Source organism: Protopterus annectens, chromosome 1.part2, assembly GCF_019279795.1.
Source record: "Protopterus annectens isolate FY-2018-M chromosome 1.part2, PAN1.0, whole genome shotgun sequence".
NCBI classification, from domain to species: domain Eukaryota; kingdom Metazoa; phylum Chordata; order Ceratodontiformes; family Protopteridae; genus Protopterus; species Protopterus annectens.
Window position 1 is genome coordinate 599479889 of NC_056727.1, and position 24323 is coordinate 599504211.

General features: G+C 44.2%; 1 protein-coding gene across 1 annotated transcript in view; it reads left to right on the top strand.

Annotated features, from left to right (window-relative positions):
- Window positions 1–24323, top strand: part of DISP1 (dispatched RND transporter family member 1) — a 449492-nt gene that overhangs the window by 308475 nt on the left and 116694 nt on the right. The window contains exon 4 of the mRNA XM_044057950.1: window positions 11700–11782. Within this exon, the coding sequence (XP_043913885.1) occupies window positions 11700–11782 (83 nt within the window). The remainder of the gene's footprint in view (window positions 1–11699; window positions 11783–24323) is intronic.

Consider the following 24323-nt stretch of genomic DNA (forward strand, 5'->3'; position numbering starts at 1 on the left):
TCTATTTCTGTGTACAGGGTAGGTTTACTAGGATCTAAGGGATTTGTTAGTGCTTTTCCTTGCCTTCGGATTCTTCCGGCAAAAAATGAGTGTCGTCTCATTCTGACAAGGAATTGAATTCCTAAGAACAGACACATTGCATGGGGATAGTTGTACTTCAGATTTCTTCTCAGTCTGAGTGTTCTAATTCTGAGGAAAGTATGTCGTCAGATTTCCCTTCTGAATAGATTTTCTTTACTGACACTTTATCTAAGATGAAATAGTTATTTCATTGGGAGCAGAATGAAATTCCTATGGCACAGAAATTGATTTGTTACAATTCTGTAGTTAAAGATGCCAAAAGCTGCAGCTATTACTTCTGTGTTGCCTGATTTAGAGAATGTTTTTCTCACTACTGCTGCTTATATCGGATTTTCAGCTTCCTGCTACCAAGAAGTCTAGCAGGTTATAGAAGATACCCCAGGCACTCACATAGCTGTTTTTCAATGCTAAAAGCAAACCTAGCAATTATTTCTGTATTGAAATCTTCTTCTGTTAAACAGGCCACTGCTGATAACCACATTCCTTCTGCCAAGGGTTGGTAATATAATAGATATGTTGGTGAAAGTGTATTCTTCTAGTACTGTAACATTCAGGATTTTAAACTGTCAGCCTCATGAGCTAAAGTGTTTAAAGTTATGCTTTGAGAAGTGTATCTTTCCTTTCTGAGATAAGTAATTCATTAAATGCTTCTGTAACGCTGTTTCTCAGTCAACTAAAGAAATGCTCATGATGCTGCTGATTGCAGATCAGTTTTGAGGAGTTTGTCTGGCTTCGCTCTGAAAATTTTTCTCATGATAAATCTAAAATGTTAAAATCTCCCTTAGCTAAGAGACCCGGTTTGGCTCTTCTGTAGCTGAGGAGCTTAAGAAATATGACAAAAGGGAAAAAATTATTCAGATTTTTTTTTTTAAACATCCTTGTCCCTTTTTCTAATAGGCAATGTGAGCAGAAAACAGTCGGCATTCAGGGATTTAAATAATGGGAAGGAGGCTCAAAAATGAAAGAAAAGTTTCGAAAACTCCAGGACAGTCCTCCCAGTCAGCATGACTATCCACTTGTTCAGCCCTCGCCCACACACACTGGCAATTTTTCTGTGTTTCTGACGCTCCAGCTTTCTTTTTGGCATTAGATTGTTCAGACAGCTGAGTTTTGAATGTAATCCAGTGGGGGTACACACAGCAATGGGAAAACCTCCCTCGTTTTCCAATGGATTCCCTTTTGTCCAAGGAATCGGCTCTCTGCTTCTTCCCATTTTCCACTACATGCTGTCTTTTGGGGGTGCCGAAGGATCACAAAACCTGTGCCTCTTAACCTTGACAAAGGTTTTTATTCAGAAGTTTTTGTAGTTCAAAAACAGAAAAATCCTGAAAGCCTTTGCTGGATCTTTATTTTCTAAGCCTTTTTGTCAAGATTCTGAAGTTCAGGGTGTTCTCTAGAATCTCTTAAACCTCTGATCCCTCCCCTCTAGCCTTCATAATGAAGCTAGATCTAAAGAATGCCAGTCATTGTGTACCTATTGCTGATCATTTTAGACATTTCTTAAGGTTTGCTGTATCTGGCTTACAGTACCATTTTTGTTTTACCCTTTTGGCTTTTTACTGCATCAAGGGTATTCACAAAATGCTTAGCTCCAGTCATTGCTTACTGCATACTTCAAAGCATTTACATTTTTCCTTATTTGGATGATTACTTTATCTTTGTAGAGACTTTTTCCATCTGCTTTGAATCTTTAGCAACTGTTCAGGAACTTCTACCCTGTCCGCGTTTTCAGATCAAATTTCAGAAGTCTTCTCTCATCCCTTCTCACAGAATGATTTTTACTGGGATGTTTGTTTGACTCTGCTTTGGGAAGAGCCTTTCTTCTTCCAGACAAAATAGAGATGATTATACAATTGTCCTTGATTTTCTCCAGTCCAAACCAGGCATCTGCAAGGGAATTTCTTATGATTATGGAGAGCATGGCACTGATGATTCTCATGCTGTCCTGGCGAGACTACACACAAGAAAAATACAATGGTACCTCATATCAGTCTTGATTTACATTCCTCACCTCTTGCCCTTTCAGATCCCAGTTTTGGGATTTGTAAAGAGGGAGTTTGTATGGTGGTTATTCCTCCTGTCAATCACTGTACAGATACTTCAGGCCTGATGTGAGGAGCAGTCTCAAAAGGGATAAAAGTGCAAGCTGTATGGGATCCTTTCGATAAACAAGCAAGTAAATGTCTGAGAGATGTCAGGAGTTATCCCCATCCCCACCCCATTTATCAGATCTTACCCTCTTTGCAGACTTGCTTTGATAGACTGTAAGCTGTCAATTTAACTCAGTTTGAATCTTCAACTTTTTATACATTCCATCAAAGCAAAACTGCATTGCAGAAAGGTCCAGCAGGACAGATCCCCGCACTTGGAAACTTCATCCTGGAGTCTTCCAAGAATGGATTCTCTGGGGAATATCTCTGTTAGATACGTTTGCCTCTTTCAGAGCAGACACTAAAGAAATTCTGCTCCAGGTCTCCTTGCAAACATGCCTGGAAGATGAATGTTTTCACATTCTCAGGAATGTGCATTTCTTTGTGCCGGTCCCAAGTCCGGATAAATGGGGAGGGTTGCGTCAGGAAGGGCATCCAGCATAAAACCTCTGCCAAAAATTAGAGATGCGGAGAACTTTCCATAATTACATACCGGATCGGTCGAGGCCCGGTTTAACGACAACCGCCACCAGTACTGTTAGCCAACAGGGTGCTGGCGGAAATTGGGCTACTGTTGGCCGAAGAAGAAGTAGAGGGGGAAGGCATGCCCGAAGGCATGAAGAGAGGAGGAAGGTTAGGAGTGTAGTACTGAGGGTAGGAACTTTAAATGTTGGCAGTATGACTGGTATAGGGAGAGAGCTAGCTGATGTTATGGAGAGAATGAAGGTTGATATATTGTGCGTGCAAGAGACCAGATGGACGGGAAGTAAGGCCAGTTGTATAGGAGGCGGGTTCAAATTGTTCGATCATGGTGTGGATGGCAGAAGAAATGGGGTAGGGGTTATCCTAACGGAGCAGTATGCCAAGAGTGTTTTCAAGGTGAAGAGATTGTCTGATAGAGTGATGTTTATGAAGCTTGAAATTGATGGTGTAATGATGAATGATGTTAGTGCATATGCTCCACAAGTTGGGTGTGCGATAGATGAGAAAGAAAAATTTTGGAGCGAGTTGGATGACGTGGTGGTGAGTATACCCAAGGATGAGAGACTAGTGATTGGAGCGGACTTCACTGGGCATGTTGGTGAAGTGAACAGAGGGGACGAGGAAGTGATGGGTAGGTATATTGTTAAGGAGAGGAATGCAGAAAGTCAGATGATTGTGGATTTTGCGAAAAGGATGGACATGGCTGTGGTGAATACGTATTTTAAGAAGAGGGAGGAGCATAGGGTGACGTACAAGAGTGGAGGAAGATGCACACAGGTGGATTATATCCTATGTAGGAGGGCCAGTCTGAAGGAGATTGGAGACTGTAAAGTGGTGACTGGGGAAAGTGTAGTTAAGCAGCATAGAATGGTGGTCTGAAGGATGATGTTAGTGATCAAGAAGCGGAGGATGAGTGTGAAAGCAGTGCCAAGGATTAAATGGTGGAAGTTAAAAAAGGGTGATTATGAGGTGGAGCTCAGGGAAGAGTTAAGACAGGCACTAGGAGGCAATGAAGAGTTAACCGAATAGCTGGGTTACTACAGCAGAGCTAGTAAGGGAGACTGCTAGGAAGGTGCTTGGTATAACAGCTGGACAGAGGAAGGAGGACAAGGAGACATGGTGGTGAAATGAGGAAGTACAGGAGAGTATACAGAGGAAGAGGCTGGCGAAGATGAAGTGGGATTGTCAAAGAGATGAAGAAAGTAGACATGAGTATAAGGAGATGAGGCGCATGGCAAAGAGAGAGGTGGCGAAGGCTAAGGATAAGGCATATAGAGAGTTGTATGAGAGATTGGACACTAAAGAGGGAGAAAAGGACCTGTACCGATTGGCTAGACAGAGGGACAGAGCTGGGAAAGATGTGCAGCAAGTAAGGGTGATAAAGGATAGTGAGGGAAAGGTACTCACAAGAGAGGAGAGTGTGTTGAGTAGATGGAAAGAGTACTTTGAAGGGCTGATGAATGAAGAGAATGAGAGAGAAGGTTGGATGATGTGGGGATAGTGAATCAGGAAGTGAAGCAGATTAGCAAGGAGGAAGTAAGGACAGCTATGAAGAGGATGAAGAATGGAAAGGCTGTTGGCCCAGATGACATACCAGTGGAAGCATGGAGGTGCTTAGGAGAAATGGCAGTGGAATTTTTAACCAGATTGTTTAATGAAATTTTGGAAAGTCAGAGGATGCCTGAGGAGTGGAGAAAGTGTTTTGGTACCTATCTTTAAGAATAAGGGTGATGTGCAGAGCTGCAGTAACTACAGAGGGATAAAATTGATCAATCACAGCTTGAAGTTATGGGAAAGAGTAGTGGAAGCTAGGTTAAAAAGGGAGGTGATGATTAGTGATCAGCAGTATGGTTTCATGCCAGGAAAGAGCACTACAGATGCAATATTTGCTCTGAGAGTGGTGTTGGAAAAATAGAGAAGGTCAGAAGGAGTTGCATTGTGTTTTTGTGGACTTGGAGAAAGCATATAATAGGGTGCCTAGAGAGGAGTTGTGGTATTGTATGAGGAATTCGGGAGTGGCAGAGAAGTATGTAAGAGTGGTGTATGATATGTACAAGGGTAGTGTGACATTGGTGAGGACTGCAGTGGGAGTGACAGATACGTTTAAGGTGGAGGTGGGTTTACATCAAGGATCAGCTCTGAGCCCTTTCTTATTTGCAGTGGTGATGGACAGGTTGACAGATGAGATTAGACAAGAGGCCCCGTGGACTATGATGTTTGCAGATGAAATTGTGATATGTAGTGAGAGTAGGGACCAGGTTGTGGAGACCCTGGAGAGGTGGAGATATGCTTTAGAGAGAAGAGGAATGAATGTCAGCAGGGCTAAAACAGAATATATGTGTGTAAATGAGAGGGAGGATAGAGGAATGGTGAGGATGCAGGGAGTAGAGTTGGTAAAGGTGGATGAGTTTAAGAACTTGGGATCAACAGTTCAGAGTAATGATGAGTGTGGAAGAGAGGTGAAGAAGAGAGTACAGGCAGGGTGGAATGGGTGGAGAAGAGTGTCAGGAGTGATTTGTGACAGATGTGCACCAATAAGAGTGAAAGGGAAGGTCTACAAGAGGGTAGTGAGACCAGCTATGTTATATGGGTTGGAGATGGTAGCATTGTCGAAAAGGCAGGAGTCCGAGCTGGATGTGGCAGAGTTAAAGATGTTAAGATTTGCACTGGGTGTGACTAGGATGGACAGGATTAGGAATCAGTATATTAGAGGGTCAGCTCAGGTTGGACAGTTTGGAGACAAAGCAAGAGAGGCAAGATTGCATTGGTTTGGACATGTGCTAATGGGGGATGCTGGGTATATTGGGAAAAGGATGCTAAGGATGGAGCTGCCAGGTAAGAGGAAAAGAGGAAGGCCTAAGATGAGGTTTATGGATGTGGTGAGAGAGGACATGCAGGTGGTTGGTGTGAAAGAGCATGATGCAGAGGACAGGAATTAATGGAAACGGATGATCCGCTGTGGCGACCCCTAACGGGAACAGCCGAAAGAAGATGATGAGGGATGGGTATGTGGTTCTTCTAAAGATCCAGAAAGACTTCAAAAATTGCAGTAGAGAATTCCTGTTGGCCAGAACAACAAAGGGTACTCCCTTCTTTTCGGTCTGTCCAAGGGTATTAACCCCACAGACTGGAGTTACACAAGTTTGGCGGGGGGGGGGGGGTAATGCACCCCAATCTGTAAACTGTTCATCTAACCATGTGGTTAACAGCTTTTATCTAAGGACATTCAGTAGGTACAAAAGGAGTGGGATTATCTGCTACTATAAAACTGTATAGGCAAGTGGAAAAGACTTTCTAATTGATGCCAGTCAAGGAACCAGGGCCAGTTGCTTACCTTTCTTGATTGTTTGTGTGAGTTGCTGGCCAATGGACGTTCGTATTCCTGTCTCAAGGTACATCTACCATATCTGCTTCTCTGCCCTGAGATCCCCATTTTTTCTAATAAACAGTTTTTGAAACGGGTGTTGCCAACCAATCTGCCTAGGAAATATGTGACGACTGTTTGGATCTGGATTTTGTGCTTGAGTAGGTTATTCTGTCTCCATTTAAACCAACTCATCAGGCTAATTTGAGGTTCTTAACTTGAAAGGTTGTTTACTCCTTTTCTGACATCTGCTAGGAGAATGTCTGAGTTACAAGTTCCTATGATGAGTCATCCCTGCCTTGTTTTTCACAGGGACAGAGTTTTGTTGAGAGCAAATCCTACCTGTATGCCTAAAATGGTTTACTTTAAGCTAGGCTATTACTCTCGTAGTCTTCTTACCTGATCCTAAGAACAAGGGAAACAGAATTCTTACAGGTTCATCGGAGGTTACTGGGGTAGCAGCCCTAGAGCCCTTACAAGCCTAGCCATGTTAATCCCAAGTTGCCCCATCTGTCCTTATTAATCGAACATATTTTGCAGAGCTTATCTATGGTTAGCACAGACTACCCCTGTCCATGATGGACATGGGTGCGACCTCTGGGGTGAATTTGCCGTCTCCCATCCATTTGTCCAAGTTGCGCTTGAATAGGGTCGGTAAGGAGCTGTGCATCACATGAATTGGAAGTTTATTCCAGAGGAACGTCAGTCTCTGGGACACGTATTTGTCTTTCTGGCATGTTCTGTTAATGCCATAGGCTAGGTTAATTTCCCTAGATTGAGTGACTCTTGTGGTTTTAGATTTGTGTACGTAAAGCATATCCATCAGGGCAGAGTCGTACACTGCCTTGTAGGCCAGATACAAGTCTCCTCTCACCAGCCTGTACGATATAGAGTACAGTTATAGGGCTTTCCGTCTCTCCACATGCATCATGGTTTGGAGGCCCTGTATTTTCTTAGTGAGGAACCTCTGTCTGTGGTGTCTCTAGCTACATCAGGTGTATGTAGAGGTGCATGCAAAAGGGAGCATTGTACTCTATTAGTGGTCTAATGAGGGTCAAGTACAGTGAGGCTACAACATCCTTAGACCTGGATGTGATGCCCTTACTTTTGAAGTGTGCAACATAGAATGCTTTCCTTACCACAAAGGAAACTTGGTAGTCGAAGTTCAGATTGCTAGCTATCTGAGTTTTTAGGTCTCGCACCACTGGATTTGAGCTTAGGGGGGTGTTGTCAGTACTGTAGTTAGCAGGGAATTCTACTTTGCCAGAGGGAATAGTAATGCACTTTTTTGCATTTAGTTTTAGACTGTGACTTTGGCACCAGTCACTTATCTGTGTTAGCCCTTTGTGTAGTATATTAACATCATATGGCGATTGCACCCATTTTGCAGTCATCAGCACATTTGTTAAGCTAAAGGCCATCTAATTTAGCCTGGACTTTGAGAGAAGTAGATTCTAAATAGTAAAGGACCCAGAACAGAACCTTGTGGTATGTCACTGGTGACTGGTCTACTGGTAGAGGTGGAGTCACCAACTTTGACAATATGTTTTCTGTCGGTGAGCTAATTGGCTACCCATCTAGTGACATAAGGGTTAATACCTAACTGAGAGAGTTTTTCAATGATACCTTGAGTGGGGGATTGTGTCAAAACCCTTGGCCAGGTCAGGATAGGCAGTATGCACTGTCTTATCTTCATCCAGGGTTTTGGTGACTTTGTCAAAGAAGTCCACCAGGTTTTAATAAGCATGATTTACTCTTAATGAAGCCAATTCAATTGAGTCTAGAGTTTGAAGGTCGTCTATGTCCTAGTTGATAAGGTCCATGATGATTCTTTCCATGACTTTGCAGATGAGACTGCTTAGGCTTATGGGTCTGTAGTTCCCAGGGTCTGTTGATAAGCCCCCCTTTGTGCAAGGGGATTGCTGTTGCTTTTCTCCACTCCGCTGGAACAAAGCCAGTTCTCAGGCTACGGTTCAAAAGAGCTCTAAGTGGGGGGGTGTTAGGTACTGTTTAGATTGCTTAATAAGCATTCCGGGATGTTATTTGGGCCCATTGATACCATGTTTTTGTCTTGTAGAGCACAGATAAGACCTAATCTGTAGAGATGCTATGGCAGAGGACTGGTGTCGGGTATGCTTTGGTGTATGGCCGTTGTGGCCAGGGGTCTGAAGTCTGCACCAAACCTGTCGGCAAGCAGGCTGGCTATTTTCTTCCAGTGCAATATGAGTGGTACCATCTGTTACCATTTCTGCACAAAGGTGGGTACACTCTTTCAAGTTTCTTCATACTCTATATGTCCACAGGCAGTTCAGATACTACCTAGACAAAACTCAGACCTTCAGGGATGTTGATCAGCTGTTTAGTCTCCTATGAAGGTAAGAGAAAAGGACAACTGTTGTCAAAACAGACCATTTCCAGATGGTTGACTCATGCTATCGCCTTTAGTTATATTCACCATAATAAGCCACTCCCAGGCAGGGTTATAACCCATTCCACAAGAGCTTTGGCTTTTTAGGTGGACACTAGATGTGTTCTAGAGGTAAGAATATGGTCCTTTGTACACACTTTTAAAAAGAATTACAAACTGAATTCCTTTTCTAGGTCCAGGACAGGTTTTGCTAGAACCATTTTCCAGGCACTCTTGGAGTCTTGGTTTATTGGCCTACCCATACAGCTTAGGCTACTGCAGCAATGACTTAATGATGAACATATAGTTGTGTAAGTAAATTTACCATAACAGTAGATGTTTTAATACATCACTGTTACTGCAGTAGCCTCCCCTCTGCATGCCCTTTATTATTGTATTTTTTTTGCTGCTGTCAAGGTGTAGAAATGTATACCCATTTTGCATACAGATATTTTTTCCTAGCTCTTCAGAGCTCTCACCTCCCTAATTAGGAAAATGCTCTAAAGATTTTTGTGCTACAGCTATGTTTTTATGGAATTCTACTTGAGATCCTGACTGTTAAAGCAAGTGGAAGGTTCTCCAAAAGTGTGCAAAGCTGGCTAATCACATGAGCTAGGACCCAGCTTAAGCTACCGCAACAGTGATCTGTTAGAACATGTACCATTACTGTAAGCTTACTTACACAACTCTTCTTTCATATAAAAATGCATATTAAACATGTTTTCCTTGAGTTTAATTAAAATCAAGTGAGTGTAGGGTTACCACCTCTCCCTCTTTGTGAGGGACAGTCCCACTTTGGGCAGTTGTGTCCTGTGAAAAAAACTAAAAAATGGCAAATGTCCTGAGATTTTAAGACGGAATGTATTTTTCTTTAATAGTGGCATAAAAGGTTTACCTTCATAATGTTGATTACATATAATCAACCGGCCATATCACCGAACTGTTTCCGCGAAACCAGAACCGCAAAATCTTTAAAATGTCAAAAAAACTTCGATTTTTGACATTTCTGACCGCGCCACTCCTCCACACCAGTGCTAACATGGGTCAAAAAGGGGGTGAGATTTTGTTCAGAAATTTGGTGTTCGATTTTTGAAGAGTCGCAGTTTAGTATTCGTGGAAGTGGGGTCGACCATAACGTGATTGGCATTATGAAGGTAAACTGGCATAAAACAGTTATTTTGTATCCGAAACACACAAATATTATTTGAAATAGCATAAACAATTCAAATGCTACAAAATAAGCTTTTATTTTGACAAAAAAAGTGAAGTTCTGTCCATTGCACTGGCCATGGCTATGATTTATCCTGCAAAATTTCAATTTTCTACAAAAAATGTCCCACTTTGGGCAATTGAAAAGGTGGCAACCCTGAGTGAGTGATAATTTACAATGGGCTGTTATGCTGAGGAACTGCATATCAGAATATCTTGTGTATGCATTCATTACCAAGCTTAAAATATAGGCTTTCACTTGTTTCCTTATTGGAAAATACACTACTACATATATTAAGTTAATTTAAATATCCTGTTGGATTGTTTTACTTTCAAGGATGGTACATTTCCTATTTAAAATATGTTAACTCTGATGAAAATCTGTTCTTAAGGCTTGTGTTGGTGAATTTAGTTAAATGTTATTGTTTTCTTTTTTATTCCAACAGTCTTGTTCTTCTTTTCTAATTTTTGGACCATTTCTAGTTGTGGCATGTTATATAGTTGGATTTTGCTTTGGTTACATGCCCGCTGCTTCCCTTTCAAAAGATCTTGCTATCTATTCATATTTTACCTTCTAGTTATGGCTTGTTTTATAGTTGGATTTTTGCTTTGGTTACATGCCCGCTGCATCCTTTTCAAAAGATCTTGCTATCTCTTCATATTTTACCATTCTAGGGATGAGGCTGTATTCTTCCAGCACATGAAAAGAAGTTCAAAGGAAGATGGGAGAGTGATACCTGGACCAGCTTTTGAGAACATTTCAGTGTCGTATTCCTTATTTCGCCAGCTTGAAAATAGAAAATTGTTGTAGTAGTTCTTACTACTGAGACTTGTCTGCAGAAGGCCTGATGCCCAGCCTGACTTCCAGAGCTCAGCTCCCTTCCCCTGTCCAGGCTGAGCAGACATCCAACCCTTAGGGACACCAGGATGTTCTCTGCATAAAAAAAGATGTGCCTGTACTATTTTACATTTTCTTGCCTGATTTCACGGTGTATATGCTGTGCCTTGTCTATGTCAGTAGTACAGCATTGTTCAGCCTGCTCCAGAACTCAGCCAGATAAGCATCCGCTTTTGGAGAAATTTTTTTAGTAACTGGTATCAGTGCTTTGGTCCATCTTAGGAGAATACCAGCTGTGTTTACACATAGAGGTTGCTTTCATTCATACAATGTAGCAGAGTTAATGCACATACATAACAGTTTGCTGCTCTGTTTGCATACTAGTTGTCATTTACCTGTTTTAGCAGCTGGCTGCTTAAAAATAGAATGAGAATGCTTGCATTTCAGGCAGGAATCAATCAGTGCCTCATCCATACTGCTGATGGGACTCCTAACCACTTGCCCCAGAGGCAGCCCATCACCTTCTTCCCACCCTTGTGTCTCTGCTGTCTTGACACTTAGTGTTCTACACTATTCACTCAAACATATTGCCCAGTTTAATTTAACTTTTCTGTTATGTCTAGTGGAGAAGGGTATCAAAAGCTTTGACCATGTTGTGGTATGCATTGTGTACCATTTTGCCTTAATCCATTGGTTTGGTGACCTTTTCAAAAAATCTACCTGGTTGATTAAGCATGATCTACCCTTGACATATCCAAACTGAGACAGGTCCAGTATTTGGAGGTTCCCCTATGTCCTTATTGGTTAGTTCCATGCAAGTCTTTCCATGACTGCATATGAGGCTGGTCAGACTTATGGGTCTGTAATTGCCTGGGGGTGTGGAAGATTTTCCCTTATGCAGGGGAATGACAGTAGCTGTTCTCCATTCACTTGGTACAAAACCTGTGTGAAGGCTGAGATTGGTCAATAGTGTTAGGGGGTGTGGCTGAATTATGATTCATGTTGTTTAAGATGCATCTAGTAATATTGTCAGGACCCATCAATGCAGTATTTTTAGCTTTAGTACTCTGTGCATTCCTACAAGTTATTGAATTTCTTGTTTACTAATACAAAATGGTGGAAATCTTAATCCTGAGTTTGATTGTTCTACTTTTTATTTATGTACAGGTGGTCAGATAATCATTATGAACGAGAGAGAAGAGAAGCAGAATGGGATTTCCATAAAGATAGCTTCTTTTGTAGTGTCCCAGGTAAGTTCATCCATACTGGAAATATTTAAGGAAAATGTAATTAACCTTGTTCAATTAAAGCTTTGCAGTTTTGTATCAAATTTAGTGCAGAGAATAAATGGCTAGTCAGTCACAGATTTCTGCATTTGTTTTTGTATCAGTTCTTTGAAAGCTTAAGTAATGGAAAATCTCCTTGCTGTTATAAGGAGTTGAATCCACATTGCTAACTCAGTAGTTTACAGAATTCATGTGATATCAGTATTTGTTACTTAGGGGCAGTATTTTACCTACTCATGTTTAGTTTCTTTTAATGAGTTTACATTATAGGATTTCAGAAATTTTGTCTGATTTCCATCAGGCTTACTATTGTATTGTTTCTGGGCCCACTGATATGTGCATCATGATGTCATGTAAAGGTAATCAAGGTTAGTCTTTGTCACTTAACAGATTGACTACTGTTTTTATTTATTTATTCATTCATTCATTTTCAGTACCTGCTTTGTCTGTCACAGAGTCATAGGGAAGCAGTGCTTATTATGACAGACAATGGGCTTATGGCAGGAAACAATCCTGGATAGACAGTCCACTCACGCACATGTAAGGGCAGCTTAAAAATTGATATTTCTTACTCGTGTGGCCTTGGGCTGTCAGAGGAAACCAGGTTCCCCAGCAGGAACACGTGTAGCCATAGGAAGGGCATGCAGCTTCTGCACAGAAGGCATCCCAGCCAGAAACCATACTAGAGAACCAAATGCTGTCAGACAAAACCACCAATACCATCACCATCTGCTGCACTGGTGTCCCACCATGTTGAAATATATGAGTGGGACAGTTAGTTGGCCAAATTGAAAGCGTTGAAGAAATGCATACCTCTTAGCAAACCAGATGAAGTTGTAGGGACTTGTGAAGGCCCTTTATCTACCAGTCTGTATTACTCCACTGTGTGAAGTGGCAGGAACTGTGTTGCACAGTGCTGCTTGGCCACATTTTGTATTCATCAAATGTGTTCTTCTGCAGAGGGTTAGTAATTTATTGGAATTGTTACCTTGGACTTTTTGAAATAATGTTGGTACTGATGAAGGGTCAACCATTATAGGTACTGATGCTGACCCATAACAGAAAACTGTGTCCAGAGAAAGTTTTCAGTTTGGAAAAACTGAAGGTGTCTGTAGTTGATCCAGCCTTTAAAACCCTGTAGGGAATGAAAATTTGGAGGAGTGAAATCAAGGGTTGTTTTTTTTTTTTTGCCCTTTTGCATCATCTGCTTTGTCTTCCTAATCAGTGAATTTTCTTCTGTAACAAGCAGTATTTAATACCCTTTCTTTTGTGGCTTTATTAAAACTTTTACAGTTGTGTTTTTTAAGAGAATAGTTCAAAAGCACCAAGAGTGAATAGCCTTAAGGTGAATTTGAGCATGGGACCTTGACATAGAGGTTGAGTAGGGAGAGGTCAAGAACTGGTATCCAATTTCTTTCTGTTTTTTGGCACCAAACAAGTTCTTGAGTACAAGTCATTCCTTGTTTGATCTGGGGATACTGGTTGTGTGACCCCTAGCAATAACATTTTTTCCAGAACTGGAGGAAAAAGTTTGATTTGCAGGATAAATTCCCTGAAAAGGAGGAAGGAACTCCCACTGCAATTTGTAGCTTTCCTGAATTACTGTTCAAACACATTTGTCTGATGCCACAGAAGAAAACGCAGACTTACACTGGAACAGATTTAAGGGGTTGTCAGGGTTAGGAGACAAATAGTCGTTCTTACTTTTTGGACTGTCCTGATTTCTGGTTGCCTTCCTTTCCCCTACACGCGCACGTACACACACTTATTTTTTTTCAGCCTTCTTGCCATTTTTTTTTTAATTTCTGTTTGCTGCAACCTTGCTGTGACTGCTTGTTTTGTTTCCTGTAAAAAGGTCCTGAATTAAAAGGAAAGTTCTTACTGAACTTAATAAAGGTGTTTATAAAAACTCCTTTAACTTCACATACAACTCGGTGATATCGGTACACATACAGTTATAAAAAAAATACAAAGTTTTTTTAAACGTTTTATGTATGTGTATATATATATATGGGTATACTTTATTTCACTGAAACTCAGTTGCCTGCGCACAATTCACTGAAGACTCATTTGACTGAAACTCATTTCATTGAAAGTTTTATATGGCCTTTTCCCCACTGTAGTGCGGTCCTGGAGTTAGTATATAAAGTAAGGGGACATAGCCCGCCACCTATTTTAAATGTGTAAAAGCATAGATATGGATACTTACAGGTCCAATGAAAACTCTTTCCAGAAGACAATATATAACCAAACTATGTGGGGGGCACAGCCCCCCCTCCCATACTTGTATGCCCTTCAGAGCTTTACTGTCACTGAAGAGTATGCTGCTGTGAAGGATGGACGGTCTGCTTGTGCTTTCCTTTGCTGGGCAGCTAAGTTCTCTTTGGGGAAAAAAAAACTTTCATTTTCTTAACTTTGTTTATGTTTCATTACTTTTTTTCTTCAAGAAAGTTTTTTTTAAAGCTAGGAGTGTTTTGTTTTAATTGGCCAAATTGAGACTGTAATGTACATTTAAATGGAGCACACTTTATCAGTTTCTAAATAACGTAAAGTATTCTGTTTATTTTTCTTTTTGGAGGCTGGCATAGTATCTTAATGTGTTTTTTTTTTCTGTCAGAAAAGTAACTTTTGTGGAATTAGTGTATTTCAGCAATTGCTGCTGGTCTTCCTTGGGAAAGAGGCAACATTTTCAGCTTGACTATGGAACAGACTACCCAGACCCACAGTATATCCCAGCCCCAAAATGTAAAAAAAAAAGCAAATGGCCTTTTCCACCACAGCAGGCTAGTCATTTCCATCATCTGCAGGTGTGTGACTCTGCTGTGTCCATTTGTTGTACCTCACACCACTCATCTTTTACCCCAGATCCCTCTGGTGTAACACCTACAGCAACTGTGGACCCCAGTGGGTTAGATGTCCCCTGCAGCTTTTGAGGGTCCCCTCAGTGGGCAAGGGAGAGCAACTCTTGTCAGTCGGGAAAGAGAACAAGGAAGGTGTCCCTGTTGTGTCAGAATGCTGTCCCCATCCCAGGAGAAGCAACTGCTGACATTAATAATCTGGATGGACCTATTTATCCTGTAAAAAAAGAAACCAAAATCCAAGCATGTATGTACTCCTCGAGTATCTTTGGATAGGGTGGTATAATAGTCCTTACTCAAGATTTAAGTCAGGCTGTTGATGCTTCCTGTAAAGTAATTTCTGGTAAAAGAAAGAAGGATTCTTCTTTTTCTGAAGAGATTCAAGATTCTGAATCTGAACAGGAAGTTGCAAGATGAAATCTTTTTCCCCTCATATTTCTGATTGACTTGGAGGAAGGCTCAGTTTCTGATTCTCCCTGTGGGGGTTTCTCTTTCTGTGAGACTATTGCTAGAATGTGCCAGTGTTTCCAGTGGGAGAACACTGAAGTTTCTCAGTCCCTCAGAAAATACTGTCAGTTGTTACAGAAGAATTTTGCAGAACCTAAATAGATTTCCCCTGTTCTGTCTGTTTTAGAGGATGTGTTTATTGCTACCTGCAATTTTCCTGATAGCCAGCCAAGATGTATAAAGTTTGTCAATCTTTTAAATTTTTATACACTATTCCCTAACCTGATCATTAGCTATAGCTTTGGTTGATCCCACTGCTGCTAAGCACTTAATTCCAATCATACTCTTTCTGATAACAATGGAAAAATTATTGATAGGTATGGGGAAAAAGTCTATACTTCTGAAACTTTGATTTTCGGAATTTTGAATTGTCAGCCTCATAGATTAGTTTGTTCTGACAAATTGCGAAAACATAGGTTCATAGGTGTATACTTTGCTAATGGCCCTGGAGCTTTTACAAGCCTACCCCATAAGATTACCCTGGCATCGTGCCACCCAGCCTTAGTTCCTAGTGCCTCTGTTGAGTAGAGCCACTGGAGTGATCCCCATAGTGGATTTTCTATTTCCCATCCACTCATCGAGATTTCTTTTGAAGAGGGCCAGTGAGGTGCTCTGCTTGACATGTATGGGAAGTCTATTCCATAGCATGGTCAGTCTCTGGGTTATGAACCTGTCCCCTCACTATGTTCTGTTGATTGTGGTAATGAAGTTGAGGTCTCTGGAGTGTGTGGTGTGGAGGGATTGGAATTTCTTTAGATGTAGCATTTCTAATAGAGCTGGGTCAGACAGTGCTTTGTAAGTCAAGCAAAGATCACCTCTAAGTAGGTGCTAGGAGACAGAATAGTTGGAGTTTTTTGAGTCTGTCCATACAGGGCAAGTGTTTAAGGCCTAGGATCCTCTTTGTGAGGTACTTTTTTATGGCTTTTCCAGTTGTTGCATGTGTCTAGTGAGGTACATGGCAAACAGGGCATTGTACTCGATGATTTGGCCTAATGAGAGAAGAGTAGAGGGAGACAATGACCTCTTTCTTCCTGGATGCAAAACCTTTAGTAATGAGATGTGCCACATAGAAGGACTTTCTGACCACAGTGGCAATGTGGTGGTCAAAAGAAAGGTTGCTGTCAACCTGTCTTTCTAGATGTCTTATAACGCCTTTTGTGTTCAGTGGACTACTATCGATGTGGTAAGTCAAGGGAACTGGGCTTTTTTCAAGAGGGATGACACATTTTTTGTCGTTGATCTTTAAGGCCATGCTTCTGACACCAGTCGTTGGTCTCATTGAGGCCTTTTCTGTAGGATGTCAAATTCACTTGGGGAGTTAATAATAGCTCCCAACTTGCAATTGTCTGCGAACGTGGTCAGCCAGAGTCCCTTCGTGTTGACCTGGACTTCAGAGAAGTAGATACCAAACAGGAGAGGACCCAGGACTGAACCCTGTGGGACTCCACTCGTGACTGGTCGACAGTCTGACTTGGAGTCAGCTACTTTCAACACTGTGGCTTCTGTCTGTGAGCCAGTTTGCAACCCACCTAGTGATATAAGAGTTGCTGCCTAGCTTAGTGAGTTTTTCTATGATTCCTGAGTGGGGAATGGTATCAAAGGCCTTGGCCAGATCAAGGTAGGCTGTATGAATCATCTTGCCTTCATCCACAGCTCTGGTGACTGACTCAAAGAAGGTTGACCAAGTTGAACAGGCATGATCTACCCTTCACAAAACCAAACTGTGTAGGATCCAGAGTTTGGCGATTCCCTATATCCTTGTTTATTAGTTCCATGATGATGCACTTTATAACTTTGCGTATCAGACTCGTCAATCTAATGGGGTGATAGTTCCAGGGTCTGTAGTCGCTTCTCCAGGATGACTGTAGCAATACACCATTCGGTAGGGACAAAGCCTGAGGTGAGGCTGTGATTGAACAGGGCACACAGGTGAGGTGCCAGTTCACTCTGTAGTTCATGTAGGACACAGCCGGGAATATTGTCAGGTCCCATAGAAGCTGTATTCTTGGCCTTGGACAGTGCTTTTAACGTATGCAGCAGTAATATTGGGTGCCTGGCAATCTACTGGTATTGTTGATTGGTCCTTTGGGGGGGGGGGGTAAAGTTGGCACTGAATCTGTCAGCCAGTATATTGGCAATATCTGTTGGCTTGGTATAGGAGATACCATTGTGCAGTAGCTCAGAGCAAATCTGGGTATTGCCCTAGAGATTCTTTACATAACTATAGAAGGCCTTGTGGTTGTCTTTTACTATCTGCTGCAGTTCTGTTTTCATAGCTAGCTTTAGAGGATTTGATAAACTATCTCAACCTTTTGTTGAGGCTAAGGGCATTTTTCCAGTCTTGGGACTTCACCTAATTCCGCATCAGTTTCCTTCTTCTGTTGTAGCGTTTTTTTATGGCAGGGGCCACCAGATTGGCTTCCTTTTTTTGAGGAGAGCATCTTGTTTTTATTGGGTATGGTGAGATCCATGGATTTGTGTACATGGTTGTACAGTGCATTGGTGTATGATTTGGCGGTCATGCAACTATTCTCCATTTGCATGGGTGCCATGAAGTTAGCCATCTCTGTTTTTAGGAGCCCAAAGTTAGCTTTGGATGGTGGTTACCTTTGTGGGGGGGGGGGGATGTGGAATGAACTGATGATCTGAAGTAGGAAGACTTCATTTGTCTGCAACCTGTGGGATTCGGATCAGACATCGGATCCGAGCCGGCAATTCATAAGCTTTAGGATCCGAGCTCCTAGCTCCTCCCTTTACCCATAATCCCCTGCTAAGCCCTGACTGACCTCAGATTTCGTTTGCCGCGTTCAGTAGCTGACAGGATTTTTCGAGCTCCATAGCAAAGAGATTTGCTGAAATATTTTTGACTATATTTCCTTTTTTATACTTTAGCAGAAATTAGTGTGTGTTTGATTAGGCTTTCCTCCCTTCTTTTGGTTAACCTTTCTCGGGTGTTCGTTAGTGTGTGTTAGTTGTGTGTGTGTGTTTTTTTTTTAGGGCCTGTTAGGGCGTAGCCATGTCTGAAGACCCCAAGGCTATATTTTCTAAATGTACCGAGTGTGGCTATAAGCTCTCCCCGGCTGATGGCCACACTCGGTGCGTTAAATGCCTGGGGGTTGAACACCTTTCATCCGGTTGTACCATTTGTGCAGGGTTCAACCCCCGGGCTTTAAGGGAGTGGAGGTCGAAGTTGGTTCTGGCGGGACTTCTCCCTCCTGAATCGGCTTCGGCCTCGGCCCTTGCTACACCAGTGGCTACTTCGGTCTCCCTTCCTCCGGCAGGGACTCAATCTCCCACCAAGAAACCGGAGGATAGGGAGACCAGGAGGGAAAAGGAGAGGCCCAGGGAGGGGCACCATAAGCGGCGGGCCGAGGCCTCTGTCTCGGCCCCCCCGCCTAAGCGTGCCTCCCCTCTGGCTTCTAAATCTCCTCCTCCTTGGCTCCGATCCCCTCGGTTCTCTCCCGGACCCGAGGAGGTGGAGACTAGACCTTCGTCGAGGTCATCGAGGTGACACTCTAGATCCGCCTCGGTGGCCTCGTCGAGGTCAACCTTTTCTATGTTGGACGCTGATATGGACTGGATGATGAGGCGATTCATCCAGGCCCAGATGCAGATGGGAGTGCTCCTGGCCCCCCCCCCCATCCGGGAGGGGCCTCGACCCCTTTTTTCACCCCCATAGCTCCTTCTCCGACCCGACTTGCGGGTTCTCAGCTTTCGGAGCCGGGCAGCGTTGGACCCAGGGGTGGGTCGGATCCAACTGGTCGGCACACCTCGGATCCAATCCCTCCCTTGAGTGCTTCGGGTACTTCGGTCCCGACCTCTCAGAGCCGTGAGCCTAGCCAAGGATCCGAGGGAGCCGGTGTCTCTTCGACTCCGTCTAGGTCGGAGCGCACCGGTCTCTCTGATCCGACGGTCTCGGCTCCGGTTCTGATCCATTCGTCGGATCCGAGTGGGGGTCGGCTCTTGGGGCTTAGAGAAGTCGGCTCCCCCTCGGCCTTCGACATTGTGGAGAGGGTTCTGTCGAGGACATCCGGACCCCCGGTCCCTGTCTCGGCTCCATCCCGCATTCCCTCGCAGCTGGGCCAGGCTCCCATCAGCCGGTCTCAGGGACAGCCCGCTTCAATGTCCCAAGTGGTTCCTTTGGAACAACTGGTTGCTGGCGAGGACTCCTCGGACAGTCCCCCCCGAGGAAGTGCCTCGTAAGCATAAGTGTAAAAGGAGGCACGTGGACTCCCCCGAGTCTATTACTGAAGACACGGACTTGGAGGAAGGGGAGGGCTCCCCAAGATCACCCCCAGAAGATGTCTCCTTTGGAGACATTATGGAAATGTTAAGGATCGGGGGGGTGGTCTGCCCCCAAGGCCTCCTCTGACGAGTCTGTGTTCTTGGAGGCATTTGAAGCAGGCCCGTCTACCTCTTGGGTGTCCCCTCCTGTCGACCCTCTGGTGGACCTTATTGCCAACAGAGCGTGGAAGGACCCGGACACCGTAAAGCCTGTTCCCAAACGTCCGGACCGCATTCTTAGTTCCCCATCGGACCGTACACATTGGAGTAAGGGACCCCAGTAGATGCCAGGCTGATGGCTGCAGCCACAAAGAGGGAATTGGCTCAGGAGAGTCCCTCTATGCATCCCCCGAGCAAGGAATCCCGCTCGATGGATCGCATTGGGAAGCGAGTCTTTAGTTCAGCAACCTTCTCCCCGAGGGTGCTGAACTATATGGCACATGTGATCAGGATGCAGCGAGACCTGATTAAGGAATACGCTGCATCTCCCCCAGAGTCCATTTCGGCGGAGGACCAACAAGTGTACTCCACCCGTATGGCCACTCTCAGAGCGGTGTCTAATACTTCTATGCGGCTCTTATCTCATGCTACAGAGGGAGCCGCTAGAGCTAGCGGATCGGGCCTTGTTATGAGACGCCAGGCCTGGCTCCGCCACTGTGACTTCGCGGAGCCCTTCAAAGCGACCTTCGCGAATGCCCCCTTCGATGGTTCTGCCCTTTTTGGCAAAACGGTTTGCGAAACGCTTGTCCAGAGCGAAAAGGGCGGGAAGACGCTGTCTGCTGTCGGAGTCCGCTTCTCAGCTCCCCAGAGGTCCTTCTCGAAGAACCAAAAGGGACAGAAGCAGATGTGGTTCTGGAAATCGCAACAATCCCAACCTGCTCCGGATAACCAGTCCTTCCGTGGCAGAGGAGGACAGGGAGGTCGCCGTCCTAGAGGCAGAGGGGCTCCTAGGAACTTTGGGTCCAGAGAACCCTTCTCTGACAGACCCACGCAGCAACCCTGATGGGTTACCCGGCTGCTCCTCTCTGGAGGCAGTCGGGGGGCATTTTTCGAGGCACCTGACATCGTGGGAGTCAATCACGTCAGACCGTTGGGTGCTTCGAGTGATATCCAGAGGCTATTCAGTCCCCCTTCACAGTATTCCCAGATCCAGAAACCTCCCCGATGTACCACCCGATCAACGGGAGGTAGCAACTGTGGAAATCGCACAGCTGCTAACAAAAAGAGCCATCCAACGCGTCCCCCGAGATCAGACCGGATCAGGGTTTTACTCCAGGTTCTTCTTGGTGCCAAAAAAGACGGGGGACTTAAGACCGATCCTAGACCTGTCACAACTGAACCTGTCTGTAACCAAGCAAAAGTTCCGGATGGTCACCTTACAATCTATCCTCCCCCTTTTGAGGGAGAACGATTGGATGTGCTCTGTAGCTCTGTAGACCTCAAGGACGCGTACTACCACATTCTAATGGACAGACGGTCCAGGAGGTTCCTTCGCTTCCGGCTGGGAGCCAATCACTACCAGTTCAGGGTCCTTCCCTTTGGTCTCACTTCTACCCTCAGGGTGTTTACCAAGGTACTTGCGGTGGTAGCGGCCCACCTGAGACTCCAGGGAATTCAGGTGTTTCCATACCTGGACGACCAGCGTCATCAAGGCATCTACTGTGCTCAGCCAGGGACTATTTCCTTCACATAGCCCCTCGGCTGGGCATCACCATAAACCGAGAAAAATCTTCCTTGGCCCCCACACAGCTTATAGATTTTATAGGAGGAAGATTGAACACAAGAAACATGCAGGCATTCCTCACTCCACATAGACTGTCCAACCTGAGGTGTCATATCACGGCCATCTTAGAACCGGTTCCGACTGCAGCTATGGTCCTGAGGGCCATAGGTTCAATGGCGGCAGCCATCCCACTCCTCCTTCACGCTCGGCTACACATGCGGATTCTTCAGTGGACCCTCCAGGTCCAATGGTCCCCGCTTTACCTTCCTCTCAACAGCCCGATAGCCATCAGCAGAGCATGCAAGAGCTCCCTGTTCTGGTGGCTCCAGTCGACGGACCTCCTAACAGGGAGACCCTTCTGTACTGCATTCCCCCTAGCCACGGTGACCACGGATGCTTCTCGCCTCGGGTGGGGGGGGGCATTCAGCGGGCAGGATTGTCCAAGGCACGTGGAACAGTTCAGAGACCTCCCTGCATATAAATGTTCTGGAGATGAGGGCAGTGCTATTAGCGTTGCAAGCACTACACAGCCTTCATCCTGTAGGAACTATTGCTATCCAGACAGACAACATGTCGGTAGTCTGGTACATCAACAAACAGGGGGAACCAGGTCCTACCCCCTTTGTCGAGAGGCCATGAGAGTATGGGAATGGGCAAACTCCACCAACCGCTTTCTTGTGGCAATGCACATTCCGGGAAGGTCCAACATTCTAGCGGACAAGCTCAGTCGCACCATTCTTTCCCCTCACAAATGGTCTCTCAATTCTCTAGTAGCAAAGCAGATTTTTGCCACTTGGGGGCAACCCTGTTGCGATCTTTTTGCTTCTCCCTCAAACGCCAAATGCGACAACTTCTTTGCTCTACTTCCCCCATTCGGGGAATCCCCGAGAGACGCCCTGGTGCATGCTTGGCCTCCCGGTCTTCTATACGCTTATCCTCCTCTTCCTCTAATGCAAAAACTATTGCAGAAAGCCAGCAGTTTGGGGAGCAAAATGATTCTCATTGCCCCATTCTGGCCTCGTCAACCATGATTCCCTTATGTATGGTCTCACAGAATGAATCCGCCCTGGATTCTAGCTCCAATTCCGGATCTCATTTCCCATCCTCAGGGGCTTCCAATCCCGAACCTTCACACGCTGAAATTGACGGCTTGGCTGCTCCAGTTCCATCCCTAATAAGGACTCCCGGTATCTCTTCACCAGTGAAAGCCATCATAGTGGCTGCCCATAAACCTTCTACTAGGAAGGTTTATCAAAGCAAATGGAAGCGGTTCTCTATTTGGGTGGAACATAAAAATCTTGATCCCTTTTCCGCGCCACTCTCTGCGGTACTAGACTTTTTGACAGACCTTTTCCAACAAGGAGCAAGCTCTTCGACGGTAAAGGTACAGATGGCAGCCATTTCTCATTACCATGTGGGTCATGACTCGACGCCTCTCATGGCTGCAAAAATTTGTAAAACCTTTCTTAAGGGTGCTTTCCTCTTAAGACCTCGTGTTAAGGAAGCCGTACCACCTTGGGACTTGTCTCTGGTGCTGCAGGCCCTAACCGCTCCTCCTTTTGAACCTGCAGCCTCTGTGGACTTGAAGTATCTTTCCTGGAAAACTGCTTTTTTAGTGGCCATTACGTCAGCTAGAAGAGTTTCAGAACTCCAAGCTGTATGCGTCAAACCACCTTATCTCTCCTTTTTTCCTGATAGGGTTTCCCTCAGGACCAATCCTTCCTTTCTTCCAAAGATTGCTTCCAAATCCAATATTAACCAATCTATTAATTTGCCAGTTTTCTTTCCCAAATATAAAAACAAAGAAGAATATAAACTGCATTCCTTAGATGTTCATAGACAACTGCATTTCTACATTCACAGAACAGCTGGTCATAGACAATCCGATCAACTGTTCGTCTCCTTTGCAAAATTCGCACTGGGTAAGGCAGTCTCTAAGGTCACTTTGTCAAAGTGGATTTCTAATTGTATCTTGCAGGCTTATGACACCTCAGGAAGGCCAGCTCCTCAGAGAATTACAGCACATTCTACAAGAGCAGTATCTACTTCTGCTGCCTTTAAATCTAGAGTACCATTAGATGATATCTGCGCAGCAGCCACTTGGTCCTCATCTCATACTTTCATTTCACATTACAAAGTGGACGTTGTTTCCAGAGGGAGAGCATCCTTTGGCTCTGCGGTGCTCCGGAACATCCTTCCATGACGGCCGCCCAAGATCCAGGTAGCTGGGGACTCTGTCCCACAGGTTGCAGACAAATGAAGTCTTCCTACTTCAGATTAAGAAGTTATGTACTCACCATAACGTTCCATCTGAGTAGGTGACTTCATTTGGATGCAACCATCCCCCCCTCCATCCCCCTGACCTTTCATGACGCTATTAGTTCTGGTTTCTCTGGATTCTGTTATACTGGTATTCACAGGGCAAACTCAATCTGAGGTCAGTCGGGGCTTAGCAGGGGATTATGGGTAAAGGGAGGAGCTAGGAGCTCGGATCCTAAAGCATATGAATTGCTGGCTCGGATCCGATGTCGGATCCGAATCCCACAGGTTGCATCCAAATGAAGTCACCTACTCAGATGGAACGTTATGGTGAGTACATAACTTCTTATTTTCCCTTAACCTTTTTTATTATACTTATTGTATTTATTTTCCCTATTGTTTTTGCTTCCCTTTAACACTTTTTCTCAGCTTATTAGCTGTACTGTTTTTCTGTACTCTTAGAGTATGTCTTATTACCATAGTTATTATTTTGTTTTTTTGTACTTAACAGTACTGTCCTTTTTACCATTGTTGGTATAATTTCTCTTACTTTCCCTTTTTAACTATTTAAAACAAAACAAAAAAAACCTTTTTGCTCAGTCCTTTCTTTTTCTCCTGCCTTTCTTAAACATGTCAGATAAAAATCAGATTTTAAAAAATGTCTGGTGTGCGGCCACAAAATACCAAGCTCTGACGCACATTCTAAATGTGTCTGTTGCCTAGAACCAGGTTATTTAGATTTGGATTGTGACATCTGCAAGAGATTCAACTATCACGCTTTAATTGACTGGAAAAACAAATTAATACTTAGGGGCTTGCTGCCTTCAAAATCTTCAATGGCTTCTTGGGTCAAAGCAACAAGAGACTAGAGAAA